Source organism: Lolium rigidum, chromosome 2 (genome assembly GCF_022539505.1).
Source record: "Lolium rigidum isolate FL_2022 chromosome 2, APGP_CSIRO_Lrig_0.1, whole genome shotgun sequence".
NCBI lineage: Eukaryota > Viridiplantae > Streptophyta > Magnoliopsida > Poales > Poaceae > Lolium > Lolium rigidum.
In genome coordinates this window covers 398,715-411,886 of record NC_061509.1, presented here as the reverse complement: position 1 = coordinate 411,886, position 13,172 = coordinate 398,715, and the positions used below count along the sequence as shown (strand labels likewise).

General features: G+C 44.7%; 1 protein-coding gene across 1 annotated transcript; it reads right to left on the bottom strand.

The window, feature by feature from the left end:
* Positions 1 to 1,803: 1,803 nt before the first annotated feature.
* Positions 1,804 to 2,570, bottom strand: LOC124685801 (ribonuclease 1-like). The gene is made up of 2 exons (XM_047219836.1): positions 2,463 to 2,570; positions 1,804 to 2,385 (listed from the first exon to the last, which is right to left on the bottom strand). Exons 1-2 carry the CDS (start codon positions 2,568 to 2,570, stop codon positions 1,804 to 1,806), a joined length of 690 nt encoding a protein of 229 aa, XP_047075792.1.
* Positions 2,571 to 13,172: the final 10,602 nt, after the last annotated feature.

Below are 13,172 nucleotides of genomic sequence, written 5' to 3'. Positions count from 1 at the left end.
CCGCCGGAGCCCGCCGCACCCACCGCATTGTCGCCGCCCTAGCGGAAGGAAACCCTAGGCATGGCTCAAAACCCGCGTCGCGGATCGAATACAGGTGGCCTGTAGAGCGGCGACGACCGCGCTCCACTTACCCACGGCGATGGGCCTGGTCGCGATCGGCGATGGGCGATTCAACACCGGTACTCGACCGGCATCGATCTGGGCCGCCAAATCGCGGCGCTAGCCTCGTACTCTCGGATGATGCGCAACAACACACCATTCAGCTTGGTGACCGTCGGGCCGGCAGAGTGATCCGTTGGCGTTGGGGCCGAAGGAGGCGGGGGAGGCGGAGGAGGCGAGGAGGCCATGTGCGACGGTTGATGGGACATTGGCATGTGTTAGTGAGGGAGTTGAATGGAGAGAGAGAGGAGTGAACCGGTGATCGGAAGTGGGGAGCGAGGGCCGAGACAACGCGGTGCCTCCCGCGCTTCTCCACGCGTGCAGCCGTTGCACAAGGGCGTGCAATAATGGACAATAACGGACAGATCGACTGAAAGCTGCTGATTCGGGCGTTGCTGGGCCTGTTCCCAGGGTGCTTTGAGAAGCGGTTAAGTCAGAGCGTGTAGAGGCTTTCCAGGCAACCAAACGAGCCGAAAATTGTTGAGCCACTACGAGCCAAGACGATGCCACGCTACCAAACACGCCCCTAGTTCTCTGGCCCTGTCCACGGGCTCTGTCGGAGTTTGTAGACGTGGTCATAGAAGACGACGAGGAGTAGGCGGCGGGGACGGCGCAAACCCTCGCTAGGAGTTTATTTTATTTTGTTTGCGCTAATGAAATATTAATCGGAAAAAAGTTTGGCTGATGTGTTTACCACGATCTAAATGGGCCGAAACCGGCACATTCGGTTCAAAAATGAGTCGGCAGATGAAGATGACATAAATAGATGCCGGTAAATGGGAAAATAAGAACCGGACATGAGCGAGCATGCTCAGTTTATTCTGTCAATTTTATTTTTTTGCGAATTAGTTTATTCTGTCAATTAAAGGGCAACACCAAGTTAGAAAGCAGGGAACTCGATCCTGTTGCCACATGGCCTTGCGGCGTGATTTTTTGGCGCTAGGGCCGAAGGAGGCGGGGGAGGCAGAGGAGGCGAGGAGGCCATGGGCGGCGGTTGATAGGACATTGGCATTTGTTAGTAAGGGAGTTAAATGGAGAGAGAGAGAGAGGAGTGAACCGGTGACTGGAAGTGGGGAGCGAGAGCCGAGACAACGCGGTGTCTCCCACGCTTCTCCATGCGTGCAGCCGACGAGGGCGTGCAATAATGGACGATAACGGACATGCCGGCTGAAAGCTGCCGATTTGGGTGTTGCTGGGCCTGTTCCTAGGGTGATTTGAGAAGCGGTTGGGTCACAGCGCAGAGGCTTTCTAGGCAACCAAACGGGCCAAAAATTGTTGGCCCGCTGCAAGCCAAGACGATGGCAGGCTACCAAACGCGCCCCTAGTTTTTTGGCCCTGTCCATGGGCTCTGTCGGAGTTTGTCGACGTGGTCATAGAAGACGACGAGGAGTAGGCGGTGGGGACGGCGCAAACTCGCTAGGGGATTATTTTTATTTTGTTTGCGCTAATGAAATATTAATCTGAAAAAAAGTTTGGCTGATGTGTTTACCACGATCTAAATGGGCCGAAACCGGCACATTCGGTTCAAAAATGAGTCGGCGGATGAAGATGACATAAAAAATAGATGCCGGTAAATGGGAAAATAAGAACTGGACATGAGCGAGCATGCTCAGTTTATTCTGTCAATTAAAGGGCAACACCAAGTTAGAAAGCAGGGAACTCGATCCTGTTGCCACATGGCCTTGCGGTGGGCGAGATGGGACACTCCACGATCCGTGAGGCGGCTGCGTCGACGCAGAAGTAGAGGTGGTAGAGCTGGCTGTTACCGGACTCGTCGCGGTTGCAGGCCACGAACGGCTCGAACCCCGTCCCCTCCCGGATCGCATCCCTGATCGCGCTGAGCGTGTAGTAGCCGCCGTCGGGCGAGATGCCGGCAGAGGCGAGGGCGTCCAGGACGCGGAGCTGGTCGCGAAGGTGGAGCGCGGCCTGGAAGTAGCCGTGCTCGTTGAAGAGGTTCTGAGCGCAGGTGCCGTGCTGTTCCCACTCGCGCGCCCACAACTGGAGCCCGTCCTCGCTGGGGCATGCCAGGGACGGCCAGTTGGTGCGCAGGCTGCTCAGCAGGTCGCTCACCTTAGAGGGGTCGAACTTGCTGTCGGGGTTGCAGTCCTGTGGGTAGGTCCCGTCGTCGCGGCTGGGCCACATTCCCTGGATCCCGAAGTCCGCCGCGGGCTTGCCGGACCGCGGGTAGCAGCAGCTCTGCTTCGTGTCGCAGTAGGACCCCGGCCACTGCACATAGCCACATAGATATCATATCAGCAACGCACCGTCTACGGCGAACTGAACTAGCTAGCCGGGGCACTCACCTGCAGCACGAGGTAGAAGAAATCGTAGTCCTGCGCCGCCGCCGGCATGCACCCTACAGTGGCAAGAACGAGCATGGCGGCCAGGGAGAGGTGCGCCTGTGCCCTCATGGCAACTGGCCGGTTCTCTAGCTCTAGCTAGCTTGCTTGAAGATGGAAGAGGAGCGGAGCCCTACTCTGATCTGGAATCTGGATTAATTAGCTGGTGTGTGCGCGCGTGCTAAGGTGAGGATCGTGTGTGGATTTATAGCATTAATTCATGTCAACGTACTATGTCATATTCTATTTGCGAGCATACCACGCGCTCGATTTTGTTTTTTGGCTTGCATTCCACGAGCATAAGCCGCAAGCCCGCAATGTGTACATACAATACGGGAGAACCGCCACTGTACTCGTATGATCGTATCTCCTCATCTTGCACCGACAGCCTTCAGCCAAACACCATTTCGTTGCCCTGTACTACCTCCATCTCAAGGTTTAAAGCTTATATTTTTTTAGAAAGTTAAACTATGTTAAGTTTGACTAAGTTTTTATAAAAAATCATTAACATGAAAAGTACAAAATCAATATCATTTGATAGATAATGAAATATATTTTCATATGGTACATACAAAATATCATATTTATTCATAAATTCTTCTAAATATTTAGTCAAATTTTACTTCGTTTGACTTTCTAAAAAAATATAGGCCTTCAACCTTGGGATGGAGGTAGTAATTATTTCAAATATATAAAGACTAGCTAGAAATAATAGAAATTAAACAATGAACTACACACATGCATATTTTATCAATGACACATGAAAGGTTCAAGTTGCTAACCGCGATCGAGGAAAAATAAATGAGAAAGCTCAAGTGTGGCTCGGACACTTCATATCATGTTTCTTTCTATCTCTCGGGCATTTCATCGAACACCTTCTATGCATAAGAGGAACCAAAATCAAACCAACCACCCACTTGTGAAGGTTGTGAAGAAAGTGGCACCAAATGACTAAGTGAGTGTGCTGAACGGGCCAACCGCGACTAAAGGCGTGCACCAGCTGGCCACCGAGCGCCCTGGGCCCAGGACTTTGGTGGCGGTTCGCCTCCCGAACCGCGACTAAAGATCCCATTAGTCACGGTTCGAAATATTTGGGGACTAATGGGGCTGGATGGAAGGCCCTTTTTCCACCAGTGAATGCACGTGCGTTGCTACGAATAAATAAATATAAAAATTTGGATGTGACGAAGTTTGTACAATCCAATTTCAGATCGACGTGTTTTCAAGATTGAAGGGAGGTTACGACATCTTAAAAGTTTATGTGGTGCCGATTTTTATTATCAATATTAAAAGGAAATGGAGGAGTATAAACAAACCAACCATTTGCTATCCCTACTTAAAAATGGGATTGTTTCACATATTTAAGCCCCATTTTTTCCCTCTTGAGTAACGCTCGTGTGATCCATGGAATGTTTTTTTATACTATTGCCTGAAACAACACTCCATAAACATTTAACTTAGCCACAAATTCTACCAGGAAGTCTATATGTACTAATAGATTACTTACATAGTCATGTACTATTTTTTTTATTATAGTTAACTAAATTCCATTCGTTATTCTTTATACTTATTTCGTTTTATGTGTAGATCTTTCTAAGATAAAGAATGCATATGGTGACGACAATCCTATTGTGCAAAAAAAAAACTGAAACAAGGTAATCGGTTTTAGAAAACCATCACCAGCAAGCTAGCTAGCAGCACATCTTGTGTTATATGTCAACCTCATTTGGTCGAACAAACAGCGGCAAGCTAGCTACACCGCTGATAGAAAGCTTCAACAAGATATCATTTTTTTAAAAGTAAAGCAAGCTAGCATCAGCGATTATGACCTGCTCTCTGCTTCAACCGCGCCCGTGCACCTGCTCCTCTCGTCGACTCAACGCCACCCAGCAGCGACGCGGCGTCCCAGCTACTACTTTCACCCGACATCCTCCATCTCGTCCATCTCGCCTCCCCTGGCGACTTCGTCCTCCCCTGGCCTGCGCGTGCCTATACCGTAACCTCGTCCACTGCCCACTTGTTAATTTCCAAATTTCAGCCTAGTGGTGGCCGATTTCATCGTGTGCGTCTCCACCGGCACAAGCGTTGTCTCTCTCCGTTGCTCTCATAGATACGTTGACGTTGTGATGATGAGATGAGCTTTGTTGGAATGCTCTGGGAAGAGGCATGGAAAGACATAGAAAGACGGATTGATCTACAGCTCGGGGCACAAGTTCCTGACCCGAATGAGGAAGGCGGCACAGAGGGGTGTCAGAAGGTGTGCCGGTCGGATCCAACGATTATTTGAATGAAATTAGCATCATTAGAAAATGCTTTTCGATACAAATTCAACGATGCTACTTACATATAATATAATCAAGATTTTATTGCTCAATTTTTATGGTTAAAGTTCGTCTTGGAATACGCGTGCGCCTTATTCCTTGAAACGGAGGTAGTACAACAATTAATCCTGTTGAATACCCAGCGTGAAGAGGCACTCTTGCAGCGGGAAGAAAATCTTATACGACCTAGTCGTGCCACCAGAATCGGTGGACCAACTCCTACTAGCGACGCGTGGCAATCCGCATCTAAAAGCACTTAACCAAAAGTGACTCCTAATTCCCACTAAGGAAATATCAGTGCAGGAGAACAGTTTCAAGAGTAAAATCGGGGCAGCACCTACAATCCCCAACTAATTGATTGCGTTCCTGACTCAACCATCTTGGAAAATTCCTAGCGAACAAAGTAGCCTACTTGTGGAATCCAATCGTCGTGTGCGAAGAGGCATCGAGCAGCTAACAGTACTAGCAAGGCGGCTAACGGCAGCAAGCACACGAGACAGACCGCCGGTGGTGCCGCGCGCAAGGGTGTCTAGGAGGTCATCCGTGGTCAGAGCACCGGCCGTTGGGCCGCCGGGGCGATAATGGACATGGATAACAGGAATAGAGGGGATGGAGCGCCTGGGGTGCGTCGATTAGGCGCGGAGGAGTGTGTTATCATCTTCTATGGCGGCAGGAGCAGCACAGAGGGAGCACTAGGCGTCCATGAGCCAGCACGAAAGAGCGTTGGAGACTTGAGGATGGGGAAGATACGAGGAAAATAAACTAGATTTGAGTTTTGGTTACTGCTGGGGAGAAAATCTGAGACGGTTTTGCCCGGATGCTTTAAGATTCGGTTGCCACGCGTCGCTAGCAGGAGTTGGTTAACCGATTCTGGCGGTACGACCAGGTCACATAAGATTTTCTTCCCTTGCAGCGAGCGTTATCAGCCATTGGATCTGCGAAATTAATGGTCTAGATCACCTATTTGGACAGTTAAACCTTGTATTTTATTACCACCTGGTACTCCTCACCAGTGACTTCGTTATGACCCCACCTCGACTTTGGCCCAGGACATAGTGAAGCTGGAAAGGACGTGGGTAAGTGATGCGTGTAGTTAACACGTCCGTTGGGAATCCCAAGAGGAAGGTGTGATGCGCACAGCAGCAAGTTTCGCTCAGTAACAAACCAAGGTTTATCGAACCAGTAGGAGCCAAGAAGCACGTTGAAGGTTGATGGTGGCGGAGTGTAGTGCGGCGCAACACCAGGGATTCCGGCGCCAACGTGGAACCTGCACAACACAATCAAAGTACTTTGCCCCAACGTAACGAGTGAGGTTGTCAATCTCACCGGCTTGTCAGTAAACAAAGGATTAAACGTATTGTGTGGAAGATGATGATTGTTTGCGAAGAACCAGTAAAGAACAATTGCAGTAGATTGTATTTCAGATGTAAAGAATTGGACCGGGGTCCACAGTTTACTAGTGGTGTCTCTCCCATAAGATAAACAGATGTTGGGTGAACAAATTACAGTTAGGCAATTGACAAATAAAGAAGGCATAAAAATGCACATACATATATCATGATAAGTACTATGAGATTTAATCAGGGCATTACGACAAAGTACATAGACCGCTATCCAGCATGCTTCTATGCCTAAAAAGTCCACCTTCAGGTTATCATCCGAACCCTCCAAGCATTAAGTTGCAAACAACGTACAATTGCATTAAGTATGGTGCGTAATGTAATCAACACAAATATCCTTAGACAAAGCATCGATGTTTTATCCCTAGTGGCAACAGCACATCCACAACCTTAGAACTTTCTGTCACTGTCCTAGATTTAATGGAGGCATGAACCCATTATCGAGCATAAATACTCCCTCTTGGAGTCACAGTATCAACTTGGCCAGAGCCTCTACTAGCAACGGAGAGCATGCAAGAACATAAATAACATATATGATAGATTGATAATCAACTTGACATAGTATTCAATATTCATCGGATCCCAACAAACACAACATGTAGCATTACAGTATAGATGATCTTGATCATGATAGGCAGCTCACAAGATCTAACATGATAGCACAATGAGGAGAATACAACCATCTAGCTACTGCTATGGACCCATAGTCCAGGGGTGGACTACTCACACATCGATCCGGAGGCGATCATGGTGATGAAGAGATGTCAACACCCGGATTTTTAAGTCCAGGTGCCTGTTATGCCATACATCGCAATCCCAGGAATATTGTTGTTGCGAGACATAACAGTTAAGTATCATAAGTCATCATTCATTACATATCATAGTCGTCTTACAAATAGATCACATGATCCAATATTACAATAATAGTTGAACTATTGTTTCAACACACATCACAAATACATAGCGGAAGCGTAGATAGAAGGGGACTCTATAGTCCACAGGCCAACGCTTGACGTCGAGAGTAGTCCTAGTTGTCGTAGACGTCCTGCTGTCCATCCTCTTCATACTGCTGCTCCTCTTCATAGTCTGGCCATTTGAATAGCCAGGGACACAGCCGTGAGTACTTTAAAGTACTTGCAAACTAATACTCATGTAAGTACGAACATTTCTGGTAAGGGGGTGCTAAGCTCTAGTTTCTTTTGCATGAAGCCAATTTTAGTTCACAAGTATTTGAAATCAAGACCTTTCATGTGCTAACTAACTCAAGTGGGAACATTAGTGTCATTCCCACAACCTTTGTTGTAATTCAAGTCAAACTCACCATTCCCCTTTCCAAGTTCAAGTCACAAATCATATGTCACAGCTTTGTAAATGGTCCGATGACGGAACAAGTATGGCCTTTCCAACCGCCCTTAACCGTGGACGCGGCTATTCGAATAGGTTTACACTCTGCAGAGGTTGTACGCTTGTGCCACAACTTTTGATTACATCCGTCGTGGGTAACCCCGAATAGTCGTAACTCGATACGCGGATCATCAACCAAAACCTTTCACTTACATTTCCTAGTATAGGTACCTCTCCCCATGAGCTTGGCCTCCCGAGTGAAGACCAACTGTCAACCTGGGAACTGCACAGGGCTTGGGCCGGACATTCACCTCATCTTTAACGTCGTTTCTTTTGTGGTGGAGGCAGCTTTCGGCATAACCCCGATGACGCTTGTTTAGAGGGAACCCATACTAAGACACATAAACTTCCAGTTAAGCCCTACCCATAATCAGGTATTGTGGGGGTACTTGTAAATTGGAATGGTATCGCATCCGAACCCAACCATCAGTTTTGGTAAAATTCACCAAGTCATTCACAAGTCATATTCACCTTCAAAATCTTTCAATAGAATGACTCATCATTCCAAGGTTTTCAAAGTCATTTCATTTCACAAGTTCCCAACTAGAGTAGTCACTTTTATTTATTTAGCAATAGCAACTAGTCATGAGGGGTGCTATCTAGCTTTGTTTGCTTTAGGCTAAATTTGATGCTCTTGTTCTATTCTAGCCTAAGTGAATCATAAATCAAAAGTAAGCTTTGAAAAAAAACAATAAGCAAAATAATTGCAAGGTAAAAACATGGGATAGGTTTATTGGACATAAAAATAAATGGGGATGGTGCCTTGCTCTTGTAGAGCTTTGCACTTGGGACTTTGCAAGAGTGTTAGCTTGCCTTGGTTGGTGTATTGATCAAAATGTTCCTCCTTCTTCTTCGTAGAGGTTCTCGTCGTCCCCTTCGTAGCCTTCGGCACTAGCGTCTATAAATACGAATACGGGTATACAATCACCACACAAGTTCAAGAGCTATAAAAAGCACACACATAAATCACACCAACTATTCTAGCATTATCACCTTGTCATCATGTGGGTTGATATGGTTTTATTCTTAAGAAAAATAATTTCCTCTCATTATATATGTAAATGATAGTTTCCTTTTAATTCTTGAGGAATAATTTCCTCTCATTGAATCTTCTTAAGATTTAATTTCTCAAACCATCACCATGAATTTATGTTGACCTAAGTCAACCATTCATCATCATCATTTGAGAAAATGATTTAAATGAGGTAGAGATACCTCATACCATTTAATAATGCCTATTATGATTTAAAATCTCCAAGTATTTCATGTGAGAGTATTTGACCAGGGGTTCAAACTTCATATGAAACTACTTGGGACAAGATTTAAATGAAGTGAAATACCTCATATACTTTACACAAGTTAAACTAGCATCACTCATTACTATTAAGTGGGTAAATGTGTTGTTTTCTTATTTAGGAAAAATAATTTCCTCTCATACTAAATAAGGTGTTACTTTTAATTACTTAGAGAAATAATTTCCTCTCATTTTCTTATTAAGATTTAATTTCTCTTATGAATAATATATGACCTAGGTTGACCAAGGTCAACCTCTTCACACTTATCATTTAAGAAATGATTTAAATGAGGTGAACACCTCATACCTTTTAATCCTAACATGGTAAAGATTTAATATCATCAACAATTCATGTGAGACCTAAATCACCTGAGTCTCTACCTCATTTTGAATTGTTCATGACAGGATTTAAATGAGAGAAACACTCCCATAAGATTTAATAATTTGTTGGGACAATTTAAATGCTACTATGGCAAACATTTAATATTCTTAAGTGAGCAAAATATGAGACCAAGTGATGTCTACGTTCCCCCTCCTTTCCTGTAGACAGTGTTGGGCCTCCAAGAGAAGAGGTTTGTAGAACAGCAGCAAGTTTCCCTTAAGTGGATACCCAAGGTTTATCGAACTCAGGGAGGAAGAGGTCAAAGATATCCCTCTCATGCAACCCTGCAACCACAAAGCAAGAAGTCTCTTGTGTCCCCAACACACCAAATAGGTGCACTAGTTCGGCGAAGAGATAGTGAAATACAGGTGGTATAAATAAGTATGAGCAAGTAGCAACGGTGCCGTAAAAGTGCTTGGCGTGTAGTTGATGGTGGTGGTATTGCAGCAAGTAGTAACGCAAAGAAACAAGAACAAGCAGTAGTAACTCAGCAAGTAGTAACGCAGACAGTAGTAAACAAGCAAGTAGTAACTCAGCAGCATTTAGGAACAAGGCCTAGGGATTACACTTTCACTAGTGGACACTCTCAACATTGATCACATAACAGTAACAGATAAATGCATACTCTACACTTTTGTTGGATGATGAACACATTGCGTAGGATTACACGAACCCTCAATGCCGGAGTTAACAAGCTCCACAATAATGCTCATGTTTAAGTAACCTTTAGTGTAAGATAGATCAACGCTACTAAACCAAGTACTAGCATAGCATGCACACTCGTCACCTTCATGCATATGTAGGAGGAATAGATCACATCAATATTATCATAGCAATAGTTAACTCCATAATCTACAAGAGATCATGATCATAGCATAAACCAAGTACTAACACGGTGCACGCACCGTCACCTTTGCACACATGCAGGAGGAATAGAACTACTTTAATAACATCACTAGAGTAGCACATAGATAGTAGTGATACAAACTCATATGAATCTCAATGAGATCATTGTATTGAAGTACATGGAAGAGAGATGAACCACATAGCTACCGGTACAGCCCCGAGCCTCGATGGAGAACTACTCCCTCCTCATGGGAGCAGCAGCGGTGATGAAGATGGCGGTGGAGATGGCAGCGGTGTTGATGGAGATGGCAGCGGTGTCGATGGAGAAGCCTTCCGGGGCACTTCCCCGCTCCGGCAGGGTGCCGGAACGAGTCTCCGTCCCCCGAATTGGAGTTTCGCGATGGCGGCGGCGCCACGGCAACTTTTCCGGAGTTTCGTCAATTGGTATCGGGTTTTCTGATCCAGGGGCTTTATATAGGCGAAGAGGCGGCGCAGAGGGCCGACAGGGGGGCCACACCATAGGGCGGCGCGGCCCCCCTCCGGCCGCGCCGGCCTAGGGTTTGGTGGCCCCGTGGCCCCCTCCGGTCCTTCCCGGTGTTCCGGATGCTTCCGATGAAAATAGGAACTTTGGCGTTGATTTCGTCCGATTCCGAGAATATTTCGTTACTAGGATTTCTGAAACCAAAAACAGCAGTAAAACAGGAACCGGCACTTCGGCATCTTGTTAATAGGTTAGTTCCGTAAAATGCACGAATATGACATAAAGTGTGCATAAAACATGTAGATAACATCAATAATGTGGCATGGAACACAAGAAATTATCGATACGTTGGAGACGTATCAGCATCCCTAAGCTTAGTTCTCGCTCGTCCCGAGCAGGTAAAACGATAACAAAGATAATTTCGGAGTGACATGCCATCATAACCTTGATCATACTATTTGTACAAGCATATGTAGTGAATGCAGTGATCAAAACAATGTATATGACATGGGTAAACAACTGAATCATAAAGCAAAGACTTTTCATGAATAGCACTTCAAGACAAGCATCAATAAGTCTTGCATAAGAGTTAACTCATAAAGCAATAATTCAAAGTAGAGACATTGAAGCAACACAATGGAAGATGAAGTTTCAGCGGTTGCTTTCAACTTATAACATGTATATCTCATGGATAATTGTCAATGCAAAGCAATATAACAAATGCAATATGCAAATATGTGAGAATCAATGCACAGTTCACACAAGTGTTTGCTTCTTGAGGTGGAGAGAAATAGGTGAACCGACTCAACATAAAAGTAAAAGAATGGTCCTTCAAAGAGGAAAGCATCGATTGCTATATTTGTGCTAGAGCTTTGATTTTGAAAACATATAGAGAGCATAAAAATAAAGTTTTGAGAGGTGTATGTTGTTGTCAACGAATGGTAGTGGGCACTCTAACCCCCTTGCCAGACAAACCTTCAAAGAGCGGCTCCCATTTTATTTTATTTTTGGATGGCACTCCTTCCAACCTTTCTTTCACAAACCATGGCTAACCGAATCCTCGGGTGCCCGCCAACAATCTCATACCATGAAGGAGTACCTTTTTATTTTAGTTTTATTATGATGACACTCCTCCCAACCTTTGCTTACACAAGCCATGGCTAACCGAATCCTTCGGGTGCCGTCCAACAATCACATACCATGGAGGAGTGTCTATTTTTAGTTTGTTAATTTGGGACTCGGGAATCCCATTGCCGACTCTTTTTGCAAAATTATTGGATAAGCGGATGAAGCCACTAGTCCATTGGTGAAAGTTGCCCAACAAGATTGAAAGATAAACACCACATACTTCCTCATGAGCTATAAAACATTGACACAAATAAGAGGTAATAAATTTTGAATTGTTTAAAGGTAGCACTCAAGCAATTTACTTTGGAATGGCGGAGAAATACCATGTAGTAGGTAGGTATGGTGGACACAAATGGCATAGTGTTGGCTCAAGTATTTGGATGCATGAGAAGTATTCCCTCTCGATACAAGGTTTAGGCTAGCAAGGTTGTTTGAGGCAAACACAAGGATGAACTAGTACAGCAAAAATCACATAAAAGACATATTACAAGTATTATAAGACTATACATCGTCTTCCTTGTTGTTCAAACACCTTACTAGAAATTATCTAGACCTTAGAGAGACCAATTATGCAAACCAAATTTTAGCATGCTCTATGTATTCTTCACTAATAGGTGCAAAGTATATGATGCAAGAGCTTAAACATGAGCACAACAATTGCCAAGTATCACATTACCCAAGACATTATAGCAATTACTACATGTATCATTTTCCAATTCCAGCCATATAACAATTTAACGAAGAGGAAACTTCGCCATGAATATTATGAGCTAAGAACACATGTGTTCATATGAACCAGTGGAGCGTGTCTCTCTCCCACACAAGCATGATGTAATCCAATTTATTCAAACACAAACAAAAAACAAAAGCACACAGACGCTCCAAGAAAAAGCACATAAGATGTGATGGAATAAAAATATAGTTTCAGGGGAGGAACCTGATAATGTTGTCGATGAAGAAGGGGATGCCTTGGGCATCCCCAAGCTTAGACGCTTGAGTCTTCTTAATATATGCAGGGGTGAACCACCGGGTGCATCCCCAAGCTTAGAGCTTTCACTCTCCTTGATCATAGTATATCATCCTCCTCTCTTGACCCTTGAAAACTTCCTCCACACCAAACTCGAAACAACTCATTAGAGGGTTAGTGGACAATAAAAATTCACATGTTCAGAGGTGACACAATCATTCTTAACACTTCTGGACATTGCATAAAGCTACTGGACATTAGTGGATCAAAGAAATTCATCCAACATAGCAAAAGAGGCAATGCGAAATAAAAGGCAGAATCTGTCAAAACAGAACAGTCCGTAAAGATGGATTTTATTAGGCCACCAGACTTGCTCAAATGAAAATGCTCAAATTGAATGAAAGTTGCGTACATATCTGAGGATCATGCACGTAAATTGGCATAATTTTCT